Source organism: Vombatus ursinus, unplaced genomic scaffold, assembly GCF_900497805.2.
Source record: "Vombatus ursinus unplaced genomic scaffold, bare-nosed wombat genome assembly UNPS02014820.1, whole genome shotgun sequence".
Taxonomy (NCBI): domain Eukaryota; kingdom Metazoa; phylum Chordata; class Mammalia; order Diprotodontia; family Vombatidae; genus Vombatus; species Vombatus ursinus.
The window spans coordinates 121,502-147,309 of NW_020954598.1; the positions used below are offsets into that span (position 1 = coordinate 121,502).

At 44.3% G+C, this 25,808-nt stretch overlaps 1 protein-coding gene across 1 annotated transcript in view; it reads right to left on the reverse strand.

Moving 5' to 3' along the window:
- Window positions 1-12,633, reverse strand: part of LOC114024241 (obscurin-like) — a gene marked incomplete at its 3' end in the record, with an annotated part of 134,013 nt that extends 121,380 nt beyond the window's left edge. Inside the window, 2 exon segments of the mRNA XM_027837253.1 lie at window positions 11,298-12,324; window positions 12,568-12,633. Coding sequence (XP_027693054.1) covers window positions 11,298-12,324; window positions 12,568-12,633 — 1,093 coding nt within the window.
- Window positions 12,634-25,808: the final 13,175 nt, after the last annotated feature.

Sequence of the window (25,808 nt, forward strand, 5' to 3'; positions counted from 1 at the left end):
AGGAAAGGAAAGGAAAGGAAAGGAAAGGAAAGGAAAGGAAAGGAAAGAAGGAAGGAAACTAAGGAAAGGAAAGGAAAGGAAAGGAAAGGAAAGAAGGAAGGAAGGAAACTAGGAAAGGAAGGAAAGGAAAGGAAGGAAAGGAAGGAAGGGAAAGTGAAAGGAAGGAAGGAAAAGAGAAGGGAAGAAAGAAAGGGAGGGAGGGAGAAAAAAAGAGGAAGGAAGGAAGGAAAGATTTATTAAGGGCCTACTATGTGTACTAAATGCTTTACAAACATCTCATTTTATCCTCATAACAATCCTGGGAAGTAGGTGCTATTATTATCCCCATTTTTCAGCTGAGACAAGAAAAAAGATAAGGAATATGCTGTGTGTGACCTTCCCCACTCTGGTCCTCAGTTTCCTGCTCTGTAAAATAAAGAGGGTTGGACTGGATGATTCTGTGGGTCCTTCCAGCTCTAATGGTCTGTGATTATCTGTGTGTGTTGCTAGTGGCTTTGTGAATCATTAGTGCTAAACTCAGCTGATGATGGTATTTGGGGAGTTACTGCGTTCAAGCAGACTCATCCACAGTGTCAGGAATCTGACACATACAGAATGAAAAACAGGAGAAATGCCTACTGACTGAAGCAGGGAGGGGAGGCCCTGGGGGAATGGACAGTGTGAGAAACACCTGGAGTCTCTAACAGGATGGGGAAGACCCCTAGTGAGGGGGGGGGAGGAGAGAAGATATCCTCAAAGCCCAAAGGCTCCAGAGTAAGACGGACAGTGGTGGAAAGTTTGGGGATATAAAGATGGGTGGTGAGAGACGTCCTGAGCCTGAGAGGAGAGAGATAAGGAGGAGAGAGAAATCGTTGATTGAAGGCAGTGGGGAAGGGAGGCAGAGAAAGATGGGGAGAAATTCCTGTAACTTCGGTTCCAGGAAAGATTGGCACGTACAGAGTGAGATCTGGGAAAGCTATGTTGGAGACACTCAGACACTGAAAGGGAAGGTGAATAGCTGCGAAGTGGAGAAGGGACAGAGGGAGAGGTGGGTGCTGAGCGTTTTCAGATCCTGAGAGATCGTGGGGTGGGAAGGGGTGAAGCACAGAGGGAGGGAGGGAGGGAGAGAGATGATGAGGAGAGAGATGCCCAGAGACAGGAAAGAGATAAGGGAGAGACCCACACAGTTAGAGACAGAGTAAAGATAGACTGAAAATGGGTGTGGGGCAAAGGAAGAAGTGGAAAGGTGCCTAAAGCCCAAGATGCTAAGGAGAGATAAGAAGACACAGTCACACAAAATGAGAAACAGGAGAGATAACAGGTTGGGGAGAGATGGCCAGAGCCTGAGATGGATAAGGGAGCTAGGTGGAAAGAGACATGTCCAGAGCCTGACAGACAATGGATACTGGGATAAAGGAGAAGTAGATATCCACAAAGGGAAAGAAAAGAGAGAGATGAGGGGGAGAGATTTCCAGAGACTGAAAGGATGGGGAGATAGGGAGAGGAAGAAAGAAAAAGGGAGAGATATGGTTGGAGAATTGGTCTGAACCTAGGAGACAATAAGAGGAGAGATGCCCAGAGATTAAAAAGAGATGAGAAAGGGGGAGAGGGAGAGAGTTAGGGAAGAGGGGATGGTGAGAGAGAGCACAAGCAATATTGGAGAGAGAGATGGGGAGATAGACAATGCCTGAACAAGAGAGAAGGGACGCCCCCAGAGACTCTGAGAAACTGAGGATGCAGATAATATAGAAGAGCAGACAATACAACAGGGCACCTGGGGGCACTGGACTGGAGGAGGATGAAAAAGCAGGCAGATAGGCTGGAACCACTACTGCTGGGCAAGGCCCATATCCCTGTGTCCCAAGGGAACGTCCTTCCTTCCTTGACCAGCCTAACACACGGAGACTTTCCCTTTTCTGAGCTCCTACAGAACTTGCCATCCATGGCCCACACTCTGGTTCTTTTGCTGGTGAGATCCACACTGAGGCCTCCTTGCCCCTAATTTACCACGAGCTCTTCCAGGGCAGGGATCTGGTGTCCTCCTCTTCCTCTCCTCCCCCCTCAATCATGGCTGACTCAGGAAAGGGTTTGTTGACTAATTGGTGGATTTACTTCCATTCTCAACTGAATAGACTTTTGATTTCTTTCCCATTGAGCGCCAAAGGGTGCTATCTCCCAACTTCACTTCTAAGAATCTCTCCTAGCTCCTTGCACTCACATCCACACATGTCACCCTAGTTCAGGCCCTTAGAGAATCCCAGGGTTTGTAGAAACCTCAGAAGCCATTGGGTCCAACCCTTAATGATATAATAATCCAGTCTGCAACATCCCTACTGGGTGGTCCATCCAACCCTTGCCTGAAGACCTCCACAAGAGGGGAACTCACTCTCTCACTCCCTCCAGAAGCAGCCCATTCCACGTTGGGCCAGCTCTAATTGTTAGAATGATTCTCTTTCTTTCAAGCCTAAACCTGCCTCTCTACAATCCCCCCCCCCCATTTTTGCTTTTAGTCCTGCATTCTGGGACCCAGAAGAACAAATCTAAGTCCTCTTCCACAGGACAGGCCTTCACATACTTGAGCCCAACCATCACCTCATCAAGCCGCCTGGGGAATCATAACAACCTAATTGGTCTCATCAATCCGTCCTGCATGTGCTGACTGAGTAATCTTCTTACAGCACTGATCCATTAAAACCTTCATCCTTTTCCCTCTCATATCCTACTGCCCATTGATTCAAGTATAACTGTTGATCCTGGCATTCAAGGCCCTCCACAATCTGGTGCCAGCTTTCCTTTCTCATATCACTTTTCTTCAAAGAATCTATGTTTTCAATTACTCTGGGCAGTCCTCCATCCCTTGTTCTGTCCTTTCTCACCTCTAGGCGTTTTCTTGGAAGGTACTCCATCTACTGAAACTCTTCCCAAGAAATCTCTCCTCTGGTGGCCAACCCGGGTATAATGAGCATTAGTTAATATGATCCTCAGATAATACCCACATAATCGATCCCCACGTTCTCAAGGCTTACTCAGATCTGGCAAATTTTGTGCTCAGCAAGCAGAACCTTCTAGAGCCCAGGCTCACCCCCAGGCCCCAGTGAGGCATCAGAGGAGGAGCTGGAGCTGAATAGAGGTGTCCTCAAACAGTGGGTCTTTATTTAAGTTTCTTTGTGCCCTCTCCTACTAAATACTGGATGACTGAAAGTGTGTTGAAGGAGCTGCCTGTTGGGAAGAAGTTATCTAGAAAATGGAGTCCAAATTCTCTGCGGAAAGGCGTTGACTGTTGCTGGTTGAGCCCAGCACCTCAGAATAATCCAAGTCATTGCCTCCTTTGGCACTGACACCCACATTTCACATAGGGCGCAATTTGACTGCCTTTCTGAACCATTATAGGTACATCTACAAAGTTAGAAGCAGGATTACTCATTCATGGATGAGAGATTCACCCTCCAAAAAGATCTCAACAGATTGGAAAGGCAAGCTGGAGTTAACCAGATGGCAAGAAAAAAAGAAAGAAAGGAACAGGATGCTGTAGAAAGAATATTGAGCCTGAAGACACGTACTAATTAGGTGACCACAACAAGCCCCTTTTCTCTGAGACATCGCTTCCTCCTCTGTGAAGTGATAATACTTAACCTACCCAACTCACAGCATTATAATGAAGACAGTTCTTCACGAGCCTAAAGGTGCTGTAGAAATGGGAGTTCTTACTATAAATGTCAAGTCCTGCCCTCAGATACAAAAAATCAATTGTAGAAGGGATAGCTAAAGGAGATGTATCTAAAAAACATCTTAAGTGAAAAAGACCTGTAGGTTCAAGTGGACCTCAGGCTCACTATTTGTCAACTGTGTAACGTGGCAGCCAAAAGAGCTCATGCTAGTCCTGTGGTCTTTTGTCTTGGTCAGACTACATTCCAGAGTGCCATATTCAGTTAGGAATGCCACATTTTAGAAAGCACATTGACAAGCTGTGGCCAGAGGTGGATGACCAGGCTTAGGACCGGATTTGGTACCATTCTAAGAAAGTATTGATTGGAGGAACTAGGAATATTTAGCCTGGAGAAAAGATGACAAGGAGGGAGTGTTATCACTGTCTTCAAATATTTGAAGTAACTATTGTGTAAAAAAGGAATCAGACTTTTTTCTGAAATGAGAATCGGACAAACAGTAGAAATATCAACTAGGTGGTAGATACAATGAATAGAGCACTGGCATTACAGTAAGAAAGATCTGAGTTCAAATCCTGACTCAGACACTAACTGTGTGACCCTGGACAAGTCATTTAATCTCCCTCTGCCTCAGTTTCCTCATCTGTCAAGTGGGGATAATAATAATACCTACCTCACAGGATTGCTATGAGGCCCAAAGGGCTTATATGTAAAGCATTTTGTAAGCCTTAAAGTACTATATAAATATCAGCTATTATGTTAGCTAGTAAATTACAGAAAGACTGATTTCAGCTCAGAGTAAAGGAAATTCACTGATTAGAGCTGCCCAGTCATGAAAACAACTACATCAAGGAAGTAATGAGTTCTCCATCACAGGATGATCACATTAATGCTTTAAAAATGCTTATTGATCCACTGAAGTAAAAAGGCAGAGGTAGTAACCATGATCTCAGACAATGCAAAAGCCAAAATAGACCTAATTAAAAAGATAATCAGGAAAACTACATTTTGCTAAAATCAACTACGAAGTAATAAATTTTTTAGCAAGTTTCTCTGATAAAGGCTCATTTCTCAAATATGGAGGAAACGGAGTCAAATTTATAAAAAAATAAGAGCCATTCCTCAATTGATAAATGGTCAAAGGATATGAACAGGCAGCTTTCAGAAGAAGAAATCAAAACTACTTATAATTTCATAAGAAAAATGCTCTAAATCACTATTGATTAGAAAAACGCAAACTAAAACAATTCTGGGGTACCACCTCACACCTATCAGAAATGACAAATGCTAGAGAAGGTGAGGGAAAAATAGGTACACTAATAAACTGTTGGTGGAGTTATGAACTAGTTGAATAATTTTAGAGAACAATTTTAAACTGTGGTCAAAGGGTTATAAAACAGGGTGTACCCCTTTGACCCAACAATAGCACTACTAGCTCTGTACCCCAAAGAGATCAAAGAAGAAGGAAAAAGACCTATATGTACAAAAATATTTTAGTAGCTCTTTTTGTGGTAGCAAAGAATTGGAAATTGAGGGGATAGTTATTAATTGGGGAATGACTGAAAAAGTTGTGGCATGTGATTGTGTGAGCACTATTATTCTGTGGGAAATAACAATAGGAGTGGTTTCAGGGGAAAAAATTAAACGACAAAAACCAAACAAACAAACAAACAAAAAAAAACATGGCAAGACCCATATGAACTGAGGCAAAGTGAAATGAGAAGAACCGGGAGATTATTGTGCACAGTAATGGCAATATAATGAATCAAATGCAAAAGACTTGGATACTCTGATCAATAGAAAGATGGAAGAAAATTCCAAAGAAGTCATGATGAAAAATGCTATCTACCCACACAGAGAGAACTGATGAACTGAGTGCAAATTGAAGTACAACTTTCTTGCTTTATTATTATTTTTTTTGCAATATGGCTTATTTGGAAATGTTTTACATGATTTTACATATATAATGGATATCATTTTGCTTGCTTTCTCAGTGGAGAGAGGCGGGGTGAGAGCAAGTGAGAAAATTTTGAATTCAAAATATAAAAAGAAAAGAATGTCAAAAATAAATAAATGATATAATTTTTAGAGATTTAAATAGTAATTAATGTTAATGTGTTATTTTACCTCATTAAAGTCATTTACTTCTGTTTTAAAAAATACTTACTGACTGCACCTTTGCATCAGATCTCTACCAGTAGGCTTCTCCAATAGTCTCTAATTTTTTCCTTCACTTTTGGACAAGGCTGGGCAGTTTCTGTCTCTCACCCTAAGCAAACCTTCTTCCAGGTCACTCAATCCCTTTACCCAGACTGCTCTCACAGCTACTCTTCTTCCCTCCCTTTCAAATTCCATCTAAAATCAATCCCCCCCTACCAGGAAGCTTTCCCAGACTACTAAACCCACTGGGCACCAATCACACCATTAACTTCCCCATAGTCTTATGGTTGAGGCTTCTACAGCCTAACAGGAATGGAGTAATCACAGGGAGGGAGGGTGAGGGGAACTGGCCTAGGTATCAGCTTAGATCACTGATTTTGAAGTGTCCTAAACTGTTCTATGTACTTGTTTGTATTTCTTTGTTTATCTCTTGCTGGAGGGGGAGGTGAAATTAGATCTCCCGTCAGCTGAAAATTAAGGAATTGGATTGGGTGATCTCGAGGTCCCCCCCAGCTCAAAAATCTCCTGTTTCTCAGCTGCCAAGGGATCAGCAGTGGTATGAATGGAACCCCACAAGGCTGCCAACCAGTCAGGAGGCCTGACTGAGAATGAGCCTGGGGTTGGGAGAATGGATCAATGAACTCAAGTCAGGGTGGGGTGAATCCAAAATTCAGCTTGGGGGTATTCTGAAGAGAAGAATGTTTTTATTCAGTGTTATAAGGAAGCTGCCAGGCCAAGAGAAGGGGAAATCAAATCTTGGGCCCTTAGCCTCATTTTATAAAAATAGCTCATATTTATATAGCAGCACCTTAGGGTTGGCAAAGCGCCTGACAGGGGTTATCTCACAACACCCCTGAGAGGTGGGTGCTAGCATTATCCCCATTTGGGGAATGAGGGACCTGAATCTCAGAAAGATTAAGTGAATCTCCCAGGGTCAGTAAGTTTCTGAGAAGGGATTTGAACCCAGATTCCCTTGATTCCAAATCCAGCATTCTATATGATGTTGCCTCTAGGAGTTTTGAAAGCTGAACCCTAATCTATAACTTGGATGGCTTCTCATGCAAGCACATCTAACGACCTTCCCTTTGTGTATTATTATGCTCTCTAGCCCCTTCTAGAAAACACCCTCTCACACTCGGACATGTGCAGACTCAGAATGGAGGAAAAATGGTAAGTGGAAACCACACCAGATTACCCAGAGATGGTGGCAGTGGCAATGGCAGATAGATAGTGGAACCAATGAGTGGGAATCGGGGGCAGAAGGTCTCTAAAACCAGAATGCCAAATTGGCTCAGGAACCCAGAAAGGTCTGGAGATCCTGGAGACTTGACCCCCCATAGGGGTCAGAAATCATGGACAGTTTATTTAGTAAGTAGTGAAAAGAGCCCTGGATCTGAATACCCAGGGCCCCTGGACTGATTCCAAGAAGAGAAGCTGGTGTCCCAGAAAGGAAATACACATTTCATCAAGGCTTGAGACCCAAGGCAGGGTGCTCGAATCCAGTACTACCTCAAGCTGCATTTGGGTCCTAACAAACCACAGATTTCTAACAAGCCCCTAGTGGGAATTTCCCCCAAATGGCTAGCTTCTCAGGCTGCCATATATAGCCTAAGGGCCCTGTGGAAGAGTCTGTTGAAAAGAAGTGACTCGCCCATCACCTTTACCAGCTTCACTTAGCTATAAAAAATTCTATAAAAAACTACACAGAGAATTAGAGTATGTCGGCTCTGGGGGTACTTAGAACCTAGACTCTCAGAGCTTGGAGGGTGCTTAAGACACCAGGCCTGGAAGGGATACATAGAGCACAGATAATCAGAGCTTTAGATCACAGACTTTCAGACCTGAAGAAGGACCTCAGAACCTAGAACAGAGAATGTTCCAAGCTAGAAGGGACAGAAGAGATAATCTAATCCAAGAGTTTTTAATCTGTGGTCCATAGTCCACCCCCGTCCCTCAAGGGGTCTGTAAACTTGGATGGGGAAAAAAATCACACCTTTATTTTCACTAGCCTCTAACTGAAATTTAGCATTTCATTTAATTACTTTAAAACATGATTCTGAGAAGGAGCCAATAAACTTTCCCTGACAACCAAAGTGGTCGGGGACACAGAAAAGGTTAAGAAGTCCGGATCTAGTCCAACATGATATTTTGAGATCTGAGGCCCAGAAAGTTGCAGTGATTTCCTCAAAAAGGTCACATAGCAGAACCAGAACTAGAGCCCAAATCTTCTGGCCCCTAGACCAAGGTTCTCCCCACTACTGAGTGTATATTTAATAGTTTGACAACAGCTAAATGCATTTTTCTCAAGAGTGACCGTGTCCCAGGCAAACCAGGGTAATGAGCCACGTCCTTGAGGACATTCTGAATGAAGATGGGGTTGGAAGAGGTCCTGCTTTGTAGGCCCTTTCCTGGAGAAGGGTGGAAGCAATGGTCTGAGCCCCCAAACTTTTGGGGCCAGGGTTGAACCTTCTAGTTTTAGTTTAAGGGATGACCCTGCCCTTCCCAATTCCTCCGCCCCATCCCTCTTTCCTTCTTCCAGATACAAATCCACCCCCACCCCTGACATGTGAGCTCAGCTATCCCTGAAGCAGGTGCTGCTCCCAGGACACCTCCCAAAGCCGCCCGTCCCTCCCCCTGTCTTTCTGCCCACTGTTGCCCAGGACACTGGATGCCCACAGCCCTTTGTCAGAAAAACATCCAGGAAAGGAAAGTTTCACCATCTCTCCCAAAGGCCCATCCCACCACTTCAGCCTGGGCTGAGGCTTGTCACCTAAATCCCTCCCCGTGCAGCTGGGGCCCCAGCCTCTTCTCATACTGCCCTGCCTGAGCCTGGAAAACAGCTGATCCCCTATAAGCCAAAAAGCCCCTCCCCCTCAGCCTGCAAGTTAAAACCAAACCCCTCAGCCTGGCATGCTAAGCCCTCTAAAATCCAGGTCCTCCTTCCTTGAAGACCCAGTTCAAAACCCCCTTCCTCCACGAAGCCCTCCCCCCATAAAATAAAGGGCTTATAATTGATGATCTCCAAGCCCCCTACCAGCTCTGACATTCTAGATTCTAAGGTCCTCAGTTCCAGTATTCTACGTTCTCACGATGCTCCCAGCTCTGACATTCTATGTTCTAAGGGAGGAAGGGAAAGGGACAGAAAGGGAGAGAGAGGGATAGAAAGGAAGAGAGAAACAGAGACACACAGAAGCACAGAGAAAGAGGTTGCGTTGAGAATAGGGGTCTTGACATCCAGAAGCCTGAGCTCTAATCCCAGCTCTGACACTTAAAAAACTTATAAAAATTCACTCTGAACCTCAGTTTCCTCATCTGTAAAATGAAAAAAAAAAAATACCTCACAGGACAATTTGTGGGGAAAGGATTATTTAACTGTGTTATTATTGTTGTTATTCTCTGTATCTCCTCCCTGTGTGACATACAGGAGTTCCCGGGCCTTCCAGGGCTGATTATTCATCCTTACCCTTACTTCCACCCCAGGACAAACGACCTACTGAAGGGTCAGTATTAGGGGAGAATAGGGGATGGTGTAGACTAGAGGTAAGATTATGGACTTTGATGGCTCCTTGCGGTCAAAGCTTGGTGAGAGACTGTGGAAGGGAATTAGGATCATCCCAGTCCGAGAGGCTGGACTCAGCCTGCCCAGGAGGAACATTTCTTTCTCTTCTTAATGCACCCTCCACACTCTTTCCAAAACCCTATTTCAGTCATGCTTTTCATCGAACTACTAAGAAGTAGGCAAGGTGGAAAGGAATATTCTCCATTTGGCAGATGGAGAAAATTGAGCCTCAGTGAAAGGGAGTGACTTTCCCATGAAAAAACCAGGGGTACAGCCAGGGCTAGAACCCAGGCCTCCTGCTTCCCAGTCTAGGGCTCTGACCACCATATGCCTCTTTCTTTCTCTATTACCATTCTGCCTTCTCTTACAGACTGACAGTAAGGGAAACTGAGGCCAGGAAACTATACAGACATTTGGTTAAATGGGAAGATTTTATGGGGAAAAGAACTATAGTACTATTGTAGGAAAAGAGGGCTGAATCCAGTAAAAGGGCAACAGGATCCAGGAGGGAGGAAGGGCTCAGACATTCTGTGCCTTGCGTTACCCTAAATATTTCTAAAGCCTCCTTCCATCTTTGGCATTTTATGTTCTTCGTTTTAAGATCCTTCCCTGCCCTCTGACTTTCTATGTTCTCAGAATCCTTCCAGGTCAGACATCCTATGTTCTCCATTCTAAAGCCCTTCTTAACTCTGACCTTCTGTGTCCTAAGGTCCTTCCCAACTCTGCTATCCTCTGTTCTGAGATCCTTCTTGGTTCTGACATTCTATGTTCTATATGAGGCTGAGAGAATCTATTCCCTACCTAATAATAACTCACAGCTCATCCTCTCCATTCCTAATCCCTATCCCAGCCTGAGGAATGGTAATAATTCCCTTGTCACCAGGGTGACTCATAATCCCCAGACAATGTGATTCATAGAGGGGAAGCCTGATTCCTCAATCTGAAGTGATGGATACTGTCACCCTGACATTGTCTCCCATATTTGGTCAGGATATGTGACCTACAGGGCTAAAAAAAAATAATGATAACTTGCATTTCTTTGAGATTTATAAACCACTTTTTCTGCATAATGAGCCTGTGAAGTATTTAGTGTAAATATTATTGCCCTTATTTCACAGAGAAGGAATCCAAGGTGAGGTAATTGGCCCAGGGTCACATGGTTAGCCAGTGTAGGCACCAGGAGTGAATGCCAGCCTTCCTGGCTCCCAGACCAGCAGCTTTCCCCAACCGTGCCATGCTGTCTTTTTAACTCAAGTAGGGTATGAGAACTTCTTGGGTGGGGCCAAGATGGAGAGAAGTGAAGACCACTGGTTCTAAATTCTTAAGACTGAGAAGGGATGCTAAAGAATCAATTCTTCTGTTTCCTCTTTCTGGTGGTTCCTCCTATTGGTTCTAATTCTTACAACATCACTAATGTGAAAATATGTTTAATAGGAAAGTATATGTATAGCCTATATCAGATTGCCAGACGTCTTGGGGAGGGAGGTGGGAAGGAAGGGGGAGAAAAATTTAAAACTCAAAAGCTTATGGAAGTGATTGTTGATAAATCAAAATTAAAGAATTTGAAAAATAAATTAAATTTAAAAATAAAAAGAATCAGTTCTTCTTTCTCCCTAGGGAGAGGGACAGAGTTAGGAGTAGGGGGACAGAGGAGGATGAGGAGAATCGGAGGAGGGGGTTTGGCCTCAAGGGCAAAGAGGGAGGGACAGGGGTAGAAAAATTACAATTATTCCCATTTCTCTGGGGCTTTGCCTACCAAGTACTTTCCTCACACCAACTCTGTGATGGAGAAATTATAAGTATTATTAACGGAGGTGAATGAGAGAAGGGACCTAAGTGTCAGAGCTGGGACTTAACTCTAGGCTTCGTGACTCCCAGGCCAGGACTCCTTTCCAGGCTGTCTCAAAGGGGACTTAGAAAGCCCACTCACTCACCTCTCACCACCACCAGCACAGAGCTATAGGTCTGCCCCACCAGGTTGGAGGCTGTGCACGTGTAGAGCCCATTGTCTGTCTGTTTGCAGAAGAGGATCTTAAGAACAAAGTTCTCCTGCTTATCCTCATATATCATGTGCCGCCGGCCCTCCACCACCACCTCCCCGTCCTTTTTCCATATAGTCTCAGGCTTGGGCTCCCCAGTTACGTAGCAGCTCAGGCGAGCATGCTTGCCCTCAGTCACAGTGCACGTGCGTGTGCCCCCACTGGTCCAGCGCCCCAAACCGGAGCTCAGACCGGTGCCTTCCGACCGTATCTCCTCCCTCCGCTTCTGCAGGTGGCTGAGCAGGGCAGTCGTCCCAGAGGAGGCATCAGCAGCCCTGGGACCCAGGAGGGCCTTCTCGTCTACCACGAGGGCAGCAGCGGCACTGGTAGACCCAATAGGGTTCTCTGCCAAGACAGTGTAGGTGCCTCCATCTCGGGGACGGGCACCCCGGATCCGCAGGGAGCTGTCTTCACCCTTAGCCTCAACCTGCACTCGGTGGAAATCGGGGGACGATGGTTCGCCCACCCGCCGGCCATCTTTCGTCCAGCTGACAGACATCGGGGGACTGCCCTGCACCCTGCAGCGGAAGGTGGCATCTTCTCCCACGCTCACCCGGATCGATGTTGGCCGCAGGAGAAAGTAGGGAGCCAGCTCAGCTCGCATGGTGTCCTCGCCCACCTGGAGACTGACGGCCGCAAAGGCCTCTCCGATGGAGTTGCGGGCTCGGCACATGTACTGGCCGCTGTCCTCCAGGGTAAGGTCCACGATGGTCAGGCGGTACACGTCACCCTCCTCGGCCATACGGAAGCGCCCGCCGGGGGCCACGGGCACCTGGTCTTTCTCCCAGCTGACCGTCGGTACAGGGTTGCCCACAATCTGGCAGCTCAGGGTGGCATCTTTGCCCACTGACACCAGGAAAGCCTTGGGTCGGGTGAGGAAGCGGGGTGCCCCGCTGAAGGTGTTGTAAGACATCTTGGCTTCCTGGGAAAGGAGGAAAACACAGCAGTGAACATGGGGAGAAAAATGACAAGTTTGATCATAGGACTTAGAGCTGGAAGAGGACCCCAGAAATCACCAAGCCCAACCTCCTCTTTTTAGAAAAGAAACTGAGGCAGAAAAATTTGTCCAAGGTAGCGCAGCTAGCAGAGGGAAGAAAAGAGGATTTGAACTCAAGTTCCCTCAACACCAGATCTCCACTTACCAGAATGCCCAGAGGATATTTACCCAACAGCCTAAGGTAGGATTGGGGTGCAGGGGGAGAGGTTCTTTCCTCTGTCCCGGTAACATCATGCAGCGTCAGTTTCTAGAATTCCCCCTCAAGCTACCTTCTCCTCTCCCCACAAAGTCCTGGCCCCCTCAGTAAATTATACCTCCTGTCTCTCCCCCCAACCCCAGTCTGAGACATTTGCCTGGTCTCAGGGCTGAGGTTGACACTCTCTGACCAGTGGAGAGAGAACCCAAATTTACTCCTTCCACTCAGCACTTTCAAAAATTCTCTCATTCTTTAAGAATTATAACCTGCTCTCTTCAACAATTCCACAAGGAAAGTAGCTAAATATTAGGTAGGCAGTTTAGGCCAGTGGAAAACATGCTGGGCTTAGAGTCTAGAAAGACCTGGGTTTGAATTCTGACTCCAACATTTGCCAGTTTTGTGACTAAAAAGAAGCCCCTTAACCTTCCTAAATCTCAATTTCCCCATGTGTAAATGGGAAGAATGATTAATACCTCTAATACTCTTTTTGACAGGGTTGTTTCAAGGATCAACTGACATACTGGATGCAAAGTATTCTGTGAATCTCAAAGCTATACAAATAAATACATCTAAAGTATAGTATGTACAAGACACTGTCTTTGTGTTAGGACCAAGGAATTCAAAGACAAAAACCAAAACCTCCCTGCCCTTATGCAACTTACATTCCATTCTTCATTTTTCATACAGATAAGTAAATAAAAGGTAATCTGAGGAGGTGAGAAAACACTAATAATTGGGGGAAGAGATTAGGAAGGACTTCACAAGTAGGAGCTAGCCCTTTAGCTGAACTTTGAAAGAGGTCAAGGATTCTAAGATAAAAGGTAAGAGAAAGAGACAGACACAGAGACAGAGACAGAGACTAACGTCTGGGCAGTGAGCATTGATTGTGCAGTTATATAAGGTTCTTGATGGCAGATGGAGTTCAGGAAATAGTAATAATAATAATATTTATGTAGCATTTTAAGGTTTAAAAACACTTTTACATGTCATTTTATTTGATCCTCACAAAAACTTTGAGATGTAAGTGCTATTATTATCTCCATTTTTACAGAGGAAACTGAAGCAAACAGAGATTAAAAGACTTGCCCAGAGTCACACAGCTAGTAAATGTCTGAGGCTGGATTTAAACTCAGGTCTTCCTAAATCCAGGTCCAGTTCTCTAGTGACAGAGTGTGTGAAAAGGGTGGGTGGGATGGAGGGGTTGTGAAATGTGAAATGTGTGGAAAAGTAGATAGAAGCCAGATTGTGGAAGGCTTCTAAAATGTGAGGTGGAAGAATTTGCCTTTTTTTATCCTAGAGATAGTAGGGAGCCACTGAAAACTTTTGAGTAGAGGAGTGGCATGGTCAGACAAGAGCATTAGGATAATCACTTTGCCAGCTGAATAGACAATGGATTAGAGAGGGAGAAGGGAAGCCAATTAGGAGGCTATTGTCATAGTCCTAGGGAAAGGTGATCGGGGCTTGAATCAAGGCAGTGATGAAGTGGAGAGATGTTGTTGAAGTAGCATCAATAGGACTTAGCAATTGATTGAAAATGGGGAGTGAAGGGTGACTGTAAGCTTGGAAACCTGTGTTTCAATCCCAGTCTTTCAGGTTCCCAACATTAAATTCATTCTTGACACTTTCCTCTTCCTCACTCCCCATTTTGATTGGGATGGTGCCCTCGACAGAAGTAGAGAATTTTGGAAGAGAGTGGATTAGGATTGATTGAATAATGCTTGTTGACTGGTTAGAGGGAAAGATAATGAGCTCCCTTTTGGAGTTTTAGATGTTACTTTTATTTTAAAAAATCTGGACCTGTGACTTCATCAATGTTGAGAGCTACAAGTGAACAAACTCTCTTTACCAATGCAAATCAGTGAATGTTCTGCCATTTTTAATCTTAGACGATTGCCTGAGTGGGAGCATTGAGAGGTTAAGTGATTTGAACAGGACCACATAACCAGGATGTATCAGAGGCCAAATTTGAACTCAGATCTTCCTAAGTCTGAAGCCAGCTCTCTATGGATTACCCCAATGTCGTTATTTTCTTCTTCTTTTTCTTTTCTTCTTTCTTCTTTCTTCTTCTTCATCCTCTTATTTTCTTCTTGTTATTCTTATTATTACCATTCTCAACAAACAGGTGACACAATGGATAATGTGACTTGCCCAAGGTCACAAAGCTAGAAAACGATTTAGAATTATCTATAACAGGATCTTAGAGATGGACCAAAACCCAAACCACAACTCAGGTCCACAGTGCTGAGTATCCTCAACTCAGCTTTCTCTCAAAGATCCTAATAAACATGTCTACTCACTACCACAGAGCAGCCCAATCCATCCTACTGTGAGGATCCACCGACTGTTGGGAATTTTTCCCTTACAGAGAATTTAAATCTACCCCTCTTCAACTTTGCCTCTGAAGCAGCTGGGGGAGATATGCAGTGAAGGGGGTGGGGGAGATGGCAGAATGTGCACTATGCAGTGGATAGAGCCCTGGGCTTGGAGTCAAGAAGACCAGAGTTCAAATCTAGCCTCAAATACTTACTAGCTGTGTGACCCTAAGCAAGTCACTTAACCTGTTTGCTTAGTTTCCTCAATTATAAAATGGGGATAATAATAACATCTTCCTCCCAGGGTTGTTGGGAAGATAAAATAAAATAATATTTGTAAAGCACTTGTCGCAGTGTCTGGCACATAGTAGGTGCTTAATAAGTAGTTTGGTTTTTTTTTCTTCTTTCCAACCATTGCTCCTAGCAATGCCCTCTGAGGCTAAGCAGAACAAGTCCATTTCCTCTTCCCTATGCCAGACCTTCAGATCCTTAAAGACAATCATCACTCCCCAGCCAGTCCTCTTATCTCCAGACTGAACATCCTAGTTGCTTTAACCAATCTTCATAAAGCAAGATCTCAAATATTTTCAGCATCCTGGTCAACCTTTTCAAGATGTTCTCCAGCTTATGAAGATCCTCCCTAAATGTGGCGCCCAGAACTGAACCCAACCTTCCAGATGTGGTCTGAGTATGGCAGCGTACAGCAAGATTTTCAGACCAGCTTCATCCTGGACACCATGCTTCTCTTCATGCAGCCAAGGATCATAAGGTTTTTTTTTTTAAATGCCATACTATACTGTTCACTTATATTAAGCTTGCAGTCCACTGAGACCCCCAGATCTTTTTTCAGAGGAAAGGTTGTCCAGTGCCAGTTCCCAGTCTTATACATATAGAGTCTATTTTTTTTAAACCCAGAGCAAAACCTTCCATTCATCCCTAAAAATTTCATCTTATTAGATTTAGCTCAACATTTAAACTTGTTGAGATCTTTTATCAATCCTAACTCTAACATCTAAGGTATAGACTATCCCTCCAAGTGTTGTCTATCTGTGAATTTGATAAATATAGATCTTCACCTTCATCCAAATCATTCATTCACACACACACAATCAAGAAGTTGAATAACACAAGGACAAAACCTGAAACATTCCATTAGAGACATCCTTCTAAGATGACATGAGGCATTTAACGACACTCCTATATGAAAAGATATCTCCACCCCACTCCTTTGCAGAGGTGGGAGGTAAGGTATATTTTCAGGCTTTTTCAATGTATTGATCAATTTTGTTGATTTGGGGAGGTATCTTCCTTTTTTCTTTTTTTTTCCTTCCTTAAAAAATACTATTTGTTATATGGAATGGCTCTCTGGAAGGGGGGAGAAGAAAGGAGAAGAAAAGACATCAACAAAAATATATCCCCCCAAAAAATCCTACTCTTCAAAGATTAGCTTCCTAAGTTCAAGGTGGAAGAACCATGATAAACAGTTTGTCTGAAAAAATATCATGGGGTCTTAGTGGACTGCAAGTGTGATAGAACCCAGCAGTGTGATATGGCAGCCAAAAAAGCTAGTGTGGATCTTGGATTGCATAAAAACAGACACAGTTCTTAGTAAGAAGGAGCTAATGATCAAACCAAGTTTGGAATATTGTGTTCACCTCTAGGTGGCCCATTTTAAGAAGGACATTGCTGAGCTAGAGGGCATCCAGAGAGGTCAACCAGGAATGGCAAAGTCTATGTCATATGAAAGCTGGTTGAAGAAACCAGGGAGGCGCAGTGGATAGAGCACCTGCCCTGGATTCAGGAGGACCTGAGTTCAAATCCAGCCTCAGACACATAACACTTTACTAACTGTGTGATCCTGGGCAAGTCACTTAACCCCATTGCTTAGCACAAAAAAAAAAAAGAAAAGAAAAGAAAAGAAAAAAGAAACCAGGGAAGTGTAGCATGAGGAAGAAAAGATTGAGGGTGGGGTACAATAACTGTCTTCAAGTATTTGAAGGCTAGTCAGGAGGAAGAGCAATTTCTACTAGTTCTGTTTGGTCTTAGAGGATAAAACCAGAAGCAATGGGGAGAAGGTGCAGATTTAGACTTGATAGTGCCATAAATGGAATTGGCCTCTTGGAGAAGGAGTGTGTCTTCAAGCAGAAATGGGATGGTAACTTGTTGGGTATAGCATAGAGGGGATTCCTTTTTGAGTATGGGTTGGACAAGATGGCTAATTAAAGGTTCTTGCCACTCTGAAACTCTGAGTTTCTGTGACTGTTTGGTCCTGGCCATTCAATTTCCAAATTTACCCAGCCTCTACTGTCTAGCCTACAGTCCTCTGTCTTGGACACAAGAATGGTGAGATACTCTGTAAAGGCCTTGTTAAAAAAAATTCACGATAACTACAGCATTGCCCTGATCCACTAATCCAGTGACCCTGTTAAAAGAAAGGAACTAAAATTCGTTTGGCATGACCTATTCTGGATGAAGCCCTGCTGGAGCTCTAGGTGATCACAGCTTCCTTTTCTAAATGTCATGGACCATCCTTTTAATAAAGGAGTAAGAATAACAGCTTACATTTTGGTAAGTTTACTAAGTTCTTTCCTCACCACCACCTTTAAGGTAGGTGGTGCAAGGCTTATTATCTCCATTTTGCTGAGGAGGAAACTGGAACTCAGAGAGGACACGTGATTTGCCCAAGGCCTCTTAATCAGCATTCAGGACATCTGGACTACAAGTCCATAAACAAAGCAAACCCAAAGGGGAGGGGGGGGTGGGAAGGAAGAAACACTCCACTGGAAGCATTTCTGAACCCCCCCCACCTCACCACCACAAGCCATCTCCACAAGGTCGAGTGGGTCTTCTCAGGGTCCCCAGTAAATTTCAGACCCGTTTCCAGCTCTCCGCTTGGAGGCCTTAGCTCACACTATTGCTCTTCATCCTCAGACCTCCAGACTGTCCTCTCCTTTCCCTTCCTCTCCACCCATCCCATGCACTTCTCAGGAGCACCCCCTGACCACCCAAACCCACACTGGTCTCTGCCTTCTCAGACTAGGGAATCACCAGAGTGCCAGCCTACCTTTCTTAATATAGATAATCATAATGCTCTATGCCTACCAAGACTTCTTCTTTGTTGTGCGTCAATCAAGAAGGTCCGCTCCTCATTGAGGTGGCTGGTTTTACTGAGGGTGCCAGTCTGATCTGCTTTGTTAACAGTTATATGCATCACTGTAAATAAACTGATTTTGCTCAAAGTCTATATGTCAGTTTACCTTTATTAAATTTACTCAAGCCAACCCCCACCAGACTGGGGGCTCCCAAAGGCAGGAACCACATCTCCCATCACCACACCAGACATTTGGGAATAGGAGAGGGGAGCAGTATCTGAAGAGATTTTTTTGAAGGAATGTGTGGGAGCTAGAAGAAGAAGCTTAGGAAACCCAACCCCCTGGAGTTAAAAGGGATGTGGTATATTCAGTGCTACTGACTCAAGGTGAGTGTGTCTTGGCTTTCTCCTCGGAGAGAAAGGCCGGCTGGTCAATTGGATCACCCACAATTATCCCTAATTTGGTTTCAGAGAAAAACTATCCATGTAGCTCATAGCCCACTGAGGCTAAGAGTGTAAGTATGATTCCAAATGATCTCTAGAACCTCAAATAGAGCCCGAAGCCTGGTCACAGACTGAACTCCGACCCCAGTCATGACTAAGTCAACTCAGTACACTTGGGAGAACTGGTGAGAGAGTGTGGATGGTTCCGTGTGACCCATCCCTACTATTAGGGATTAGGCAGGGCAGAGCTTCAGGGTCTGAGCAGGAGGAGGAAGGGCAGGGGGAACAGCTTGCTATCATATCATTCTAATCCTATTTAATCCTTCAAGGGAGGAGGCAGGCTGAGCCCTTTGCAGTGAGGGTGCTGGGGCTGGCTAAAAAAGGGGTTGCTGACTCACTGTGCTTCTGGTAGCTTCTGCTCTCAGTAGGGAAGCTGGGCACTGCTGCGTGGCAGGTCAACAGAGAGGCCGGACCAAGCCCCCGCACCCCCAACCTGAGCCGAGAAGCAGCCAGGGCATGGCCCGATGGGGAATGGAATGTGTTCAGGACTGAGCGATGGCGGCAGCGGCCAGCTTTGGATGGGCCAGGCTTGCAACACGCACCTAACAGGCCTCCCCAACCCCATCTCTCTCCAATACCTCCACTCTTTCTCCTCTCCAACCCATCGCTCGTACCCTCCTCAGACTGGCCTGCCTATGCTCAGATCTTGTCATCACACAATGTCTCTTCTAGAAGGAAAAGAGCCCTTACAGACCACCTCAATCAACTCTCATTGTGGAGAGGACGATATTGAAGCCCAGAGAGGCTAAATGATTATACCATGGAGACGAGAGAGGAGGAGAGAGGGAGGGAGGGAGAGAGGGAAAAGGGGAGAGGGGGAGAGAGAGAGAGAGAGAGAGAGAGAGAGAGAGAGAGGAAGAGAACAGGAGAGGAGAGGAGAGGCAAGAGAAGGGGAGAAAGAGAGGGGGGTGAGAGAGGGAAAGGGACAGAGAGAGGGAGGGAGAGAGGATGGAGGAGAGAGAGTGGAGAGAGAGTGGAGGGGGGGAAGAGAGGGAGAGAGGGGGGGAGAAAGCACGCCTTCTTTAAGTGCCTGCATTGTGCCAGGCACTGTGCTAAGTATTGGGGATACAAATAAAAGCACAAAAACACAACATGTCCAACCTCAAGATATTCACATCCTACTTGGAGAATAAGGCACATAATGGGAGTAGGAAAGAGAGCATGGGGTCAAGGCTGTTGCCATGAAGGTGAACTTCAGAGAGTAAGGTTTCACAACTAGTGGTAAAGCTAGGACTCAAACACCCAGATCTTGGGGCCAAAAAAGCCCTTTAGGTCTTTTCCCACTAAACTGCTTTCTCAACACTGCTCATAACCCTTGAACAGCTTCCTTTTGTCTACCCAATAAAGTTCAAACTGAGGTTGGCATTCAAGGCCCTCCATCATCTGGTGCCAGCCTGCCTTTCCAGCCTCATATCCCGTTACTCTCCTTCATGAACTTAACGCTCCAGTCAAACCGCACCTCCTGCTGCCCCCTCCCCCTCATGCCCTGCTCCATCCTGCTGACATGCCTCTCCCTGCTCATGCGGTTCCCTCTTCCCGGAGTGTCCTTCCTTCCCCCACTTCACCTGTTGAATTCCTACCCATCCATTAACACCCACCTTAATCGCCAGCTCTTCCAGGAAGCCTTCCCTGATCTGTTTCTGACTTCCCCTCCCCCAGACTACATACAGCTCTTTGAACTTGTCTGATGCTGGTTCTCAAAAAAAAGAACTTTTTGACAATGAAAACCACCCAACAAGGGAATGTGTTCCCTTGTCAGGCAGTGGGTTCCCTGTCGCTGGAGCAAACTGGCTAAATATGCATCATAGCCTCAGAGAATTTCTGGAAGCACCAAGCGTTTAATGGACTTCTCCTGTCATGGAGAAGATTTTTGCTCAGGCATCAGCCTAATGAAACATCAACTAAGTTTCCTTCAAGCTCTGTGACCCCAAGAACAGTTACACAATAAAAGTCATAGAGTGTGAAAACTGCAAGGGACCTAATAGGTCATGTAGTTCAATCCCTTCATGTTGCTAATGAAAATGGGCTGAGAGAAAGTGACCTGCCCAAAGTCACACCTTGTTAGTTCCTGAAAAAGCCAGCACTAGAAGCCAGGTTTCCAGCCTCCCACTACATTACCCACTGATTACATGAAGAGTTATTAAACACAATGGTGAGTATTAATATATTAATCAATCAATATTCACTATAATATCCAGGAAACTTTTCACCCTCTCCAGTGTGGTTGCTCTGAGGAAATGGTGACGCTGACCCCAGCAGTGAGGGGATTTGTTACTAGGATGTTTTTCCTCCTTGGTCTTGGACCCATCATTTCATTTGTCTATGACACTTCTATTGTGGAAATGTTCTCCTCCAATACAGATAAGCACATTATCTATAATTTTTAGACTCTGAGGTTCCATGGTCCATGGTCCGTGGTCACACATCCAGTTTGTCTCAGAGTCAGGATTTGAACCCAGGCATTCCTAATTGCAAAGCCAGCCCCTCTATCTGCCATATCATGCTGCCTCTGGTCACAAGGATTATTGAAATGCAAAAATCATAATTATTTCAGTGCTAGGAGAAATCTTAGAAGGAAGTTTTTCCTTACACAAAGCCTAAATCTGATCCCTTTTTATTCTCATTAGCTGTTTCTATCTTCTGGAGCCAAGCAAAACAAACCTGATTCTTCATGTACGTTGTCTGCCCTTCAAAAACTTGAAGACAGCCACCATATGCCCCTAAGTCTTCTCCAAGCTGAATAAATCTAGTTCCTTCTGCCAGTGCTTAGATAGAATGTTCTATAGTTCCTTTCTCATCTTAGACCCAATCCTCTGAACACAAAGCAGCTGTCAACACCCTTCCTAAAATATGGTACCTGGAATTGATCAGAGCCCTTCAGATATGGCTTAACTGGGCAAAGGACAGCAAGATTCCAGCTCAGCAACTCAAGGGATAAAATGCAAGAAATCAGGAAGACCTGAATTCAGATCCAGCCTCAGACACTTCCTAGCTGTGTGACCCTGGGCAAGTCATTTAACTTCTATCTGTCTCATTTTCCTCAACCATAAATTACTATAATAATAATAATACCTACCTCACAGGGTTGATTGGGAGAATCAAAGGAGATAATATTTGTAAAGCACTTAGCACAATACCTGACAAATAGTAGGGGACTAATGAATGTTTGCTCCCTTCCCCTTCATAGATTTAGAAATGGAAGAGACACTAGGGGTGATTTAGTCTAACCCCTTATTTTACAGATGAGAGGAATGAGAAATCAAAAGAGAAAGTGATTTTCAATATCACATAGATAGTAAATGATAGATAGAAGCAGGATTTGAACCCACATCTCTTGATGCCAATTCTAGTGCTCTCTCTGCTGCTCCTTGCAATCCTTTCATCAATGGAGCCTAAGGCTATACTAGTTTTTGGACTGGTATGTCTCACTGCTGACCCACACTAAGATTGTAGTTCACTAGGAACTCTGACTGTTTTCACTCAATTTGCTATTTGGCTTCATCTTCCCTATCTTGTGCTTGTGCAGCTGATTTTTTTATTTTTTGGAGGCAATTGGGGTTAAGTGACTTGCCCAGGGTCACACAGGTAGTAAGTATCTGAGGCTGGATTTAAACTCAGATCCTCCTGACTCCAGGGCCAGTGTTCTATCCACGGTGGTACCTAGCTGCCCCTAACAGCTGCTTTTATAACTCAAGTGTATAGCTTTGAATTTATCCCAATTAGAAATGTCACTCGACTTCTACATGCTGCTCCTGAGTTCTCTAGCCTGGACTCAGAGGAACCAGGATCAGGAAAGTGATTTCCTCTTTTCCAAAAGGACTATGAAAGCAAGGGGGAATTCCTTCAAAACAAAGATGGCAGATTTGTGAGGTTTCCAGTCACCTCCAGTGTGTTGAAAAGAGCACTGGACTTGAGACCAAAAGAGACTTGGGTTAAAATCCTAGTCCTGATAGATGTGATCAATCCTAGGCAAATCTGACCTCTCTGAGTTTCAATCCCCTCATTGGCAAAATGAGAACAATAATAAGACTTTTGCATCGGTATTCATCAGTGATACTGGTCCATAGTTCATATGATTATGGATTCAGAGCTGGAAGGGACCTTAGAGGAAATTTTGTCCAACCCCCTCATTTTACAGATAAGGAATTGAGGCCCACGGATGGGAAGTGACTTATCCTAGGTCACATAGGCAGTCAGTGGCTGGGTCAAGATTTGAACCCAGGTTTTCTGATTCCCAATCCTATACTCTTTCCACCATGCCACGAAACATCCCTATTACAAGACTAGCCCAATAATCATCCTCTCTCTTCTTTCTTTCTCTCTCTGTCTGTCTCTGTCTGTCTGTCTGTCTCTCTCTCTCTTTTCCTCCCTCCCTCCCTCCTTCACTATTCCTCTCTTTCTCTCTGTTTCTCTGTCTGTCTCTGTCTCCCTCTCTCTCTCTGTCTTTCTGTCTCTGTCTGTCTCTCTGTTGGTTTCTTTCTCTGTCTCTCTGTCATCTCTTCTTATTTATTGACTCCTTCCATGATGCCTACAAACACCAGGTCTCCACTATCTTTAAAAAATCCTCACTTGACCCTATCATCTCCCTCACTCATATCCCTTCTCTCTTTCACAGTCAAGCACCTGGAAAAACCTGTCTACACTTGCTATTTCCAGTTCTTTCATTTCTTAGCCCCTTGAAATCTGTCTTCCAATCTTGTTGTTCAACTGAAGCTGCCCTCTATAGAATTACCAATGATTTAATTGCCAGATCCAAGGGTCCTTTTCCTTTCCCAATCCTCATCCTTCCTGACCTCTTAGCAGCATTTGACATTATTGACTGCCCTTTCCTCCTGGACACTCTCTCCTCTCTGTGTTTCTGTGGTACTGCACTCTGTTGGTTCTCCTCCTACCTGTCTGACCGTGGCTTCTCAGCTTCCTTTACTGGCTTACCATGCACGTTATGACTGCTAATTGGGAGTTTGCCCCAAGATGTGCCCTGGATCCACATCTCCTATCTCTTAATATTGTCTTTCTCTTGGTCTCTTTTTTGCTTTATCCTTCTCTGGTCTAGTTATTTAGGACTATATTTCTCTCATAAAAGAAGCTTAGTAGAGTGTGTTCTTTCCCAGTTTTTGAGAAAAATTAGTGTAGAATAGGTATTAACTTCTTTTTAAACACTTGATAGAACTCATCTATAAATCCATGTGGAAAATCCAATTGTCTCATTTTGCAGAGGAAGAAACTAAGACCTAAAGAGATGAAGCTATTTTGCCAAGATCATACTGCTGGTAAGTCAGGCTCTGAACCCAGGTCCAGCAGCCACAGCTCCAGGACTCTTTCCATTAGACCCCATGTAAAATCCAAGCATTCAAAGACCAAATTTGAATGGAAAAAAACAACAATAACAACCCTGCCTTACTACATCCCAAAGAGATTGAAGAAACGAGGAAAAGAACCCAGATGAAGAAACATATTTTAGAATCCTTTTTTCTTTTAACAAAAAATTGGACACCAGAGGTGGAGGGTGGGATTCTCATCCACTGGGAAATGGCTGAACAAATTCTGGCATGCAAATATAATGAATTATTTAAATGAATATAATCAAATGTCATTGCAGTGTAAGACAAGAGAGTTTCAGAGTTTCACTTGTATGAACTGATGCAAAATGAAATAAACTTCTAGAACCAAGAGAACAATTTATATAATAACAATGTTGAAAAAAAATACCTTTGAAAGACCTAAGAGCTCTGATCAACTCAATGGCCAACCATAATTCAAAAGGACTAAGGATGAATCCTGGCAGAGACGGGTGATGGCCTCAAGGTGCATCACGAGACATTCATTTTTGGTTATGGCCAATTTGGGAATTTATTTTGCTCGACTATGCATACTTGTTACAAGTATTTTGTTCTGAATTAAAAAAACAACAACAACACAATCCTACCTTGTATAATACCTAAAAGCTAGTTAAAAAAAAAAAAACAAAAACATGTCCATAAAAACTTAGCATACTATCCTTCTCTCTACCAAACCAAACCATATTCTTGCTCTTCTGAAAACTCGTCTCCAGGAAGCCTTCCCTGACTAGCTCCACCCCATTTCACTCAATCTTTAACTTTATATCTCCTCAACCTGTCCATCTTTCCATCAGACCCATAAATCACTCCATAGATCAACAAGTATTTATTAACACTTAACTGTTTACCAGACCCTGAACTTGGTATCTTGGGAAACAAGAAAATACAAGACACAATTCCAAGATTCATAGAAGCAGAGGATTTTTAAGCAGAAAGAAACCTTGGATTTCATCTTGGTAAATGGTCATAGGATCACAGGACTTAAGAGTGAATAGGACCATAGGGATCTCATTAGTTAGCCCTTATTTTATAAAGGAGGAAACTCAGCCTTAGAGAGAGAAGTCAGTAGCCCAGTAACACACAGTGAGCTCCTTATGGAACTGAAACAAGAACCCAGTTCTCCCAACTCCCAGGCCAACATTCATTCCCTTTATGCTTCATTGCCCATAGACTCATATGATATTAGAACTGGAGGAAACCTTAGAGATCATTTAATCTACCCCTCTCATTTTACAAAGATGGAAAAACAGACCCAGAGTGGGGAATCTGACGGCCTAAGGCCATAAAGTCAAGTTTAACATCAGATGCCCAATCCATCCTTGCCCAGACCTCCATGAGTTTAAATCAATGCCACCATTCTGTGGTATGCAAATCACTGGTAAAAGGTAGCTCGAGGAATGCTTGCTCATTCAGATGAGGAAACCAAGGCTCAGCTAGAAGAAATGACTTTCTAAGGCTGCAAAGGCCTTAAACGGCAAGGGAGAACTTGAACCCAGGACTTCGGGTGCCAAGCCCGGCACTCCACTCCACCACCTCTCTAGAGATCTCACTACCTGGGAGGATAAGATATATACCATTTTCCCAGACCTCCTTTAGATCCCCTCGCTCTTCATTCAACCACCATTTATTAGTTACTGACTGTACAGAAGCAGCAGCTAGGTGGTACAGTGTACAGAGTGTTGGGCCTGGAGTCAGGAAAACTCTGAGTTCAAATCTGGCCTCAGACATTTACTAGCTGTGTGACCCTGGTCAAGTCACTTAACTCTATTTGCATCAGATTCCTCATCCATAAAACCAGAAGGAGGTGGAAAAGGAAATGGCAAGCCCCTCCAGGGCTCATGGAGAGTTGGAAAGACTGAACTGACTCAGTAACAACAACAAGTGCGTAGACACACTATGCTGGAGATTGGGGACAGGATAATCATTAGGTTCATGGAACTTTGAATCAAGCCAGTATATCAGAAACA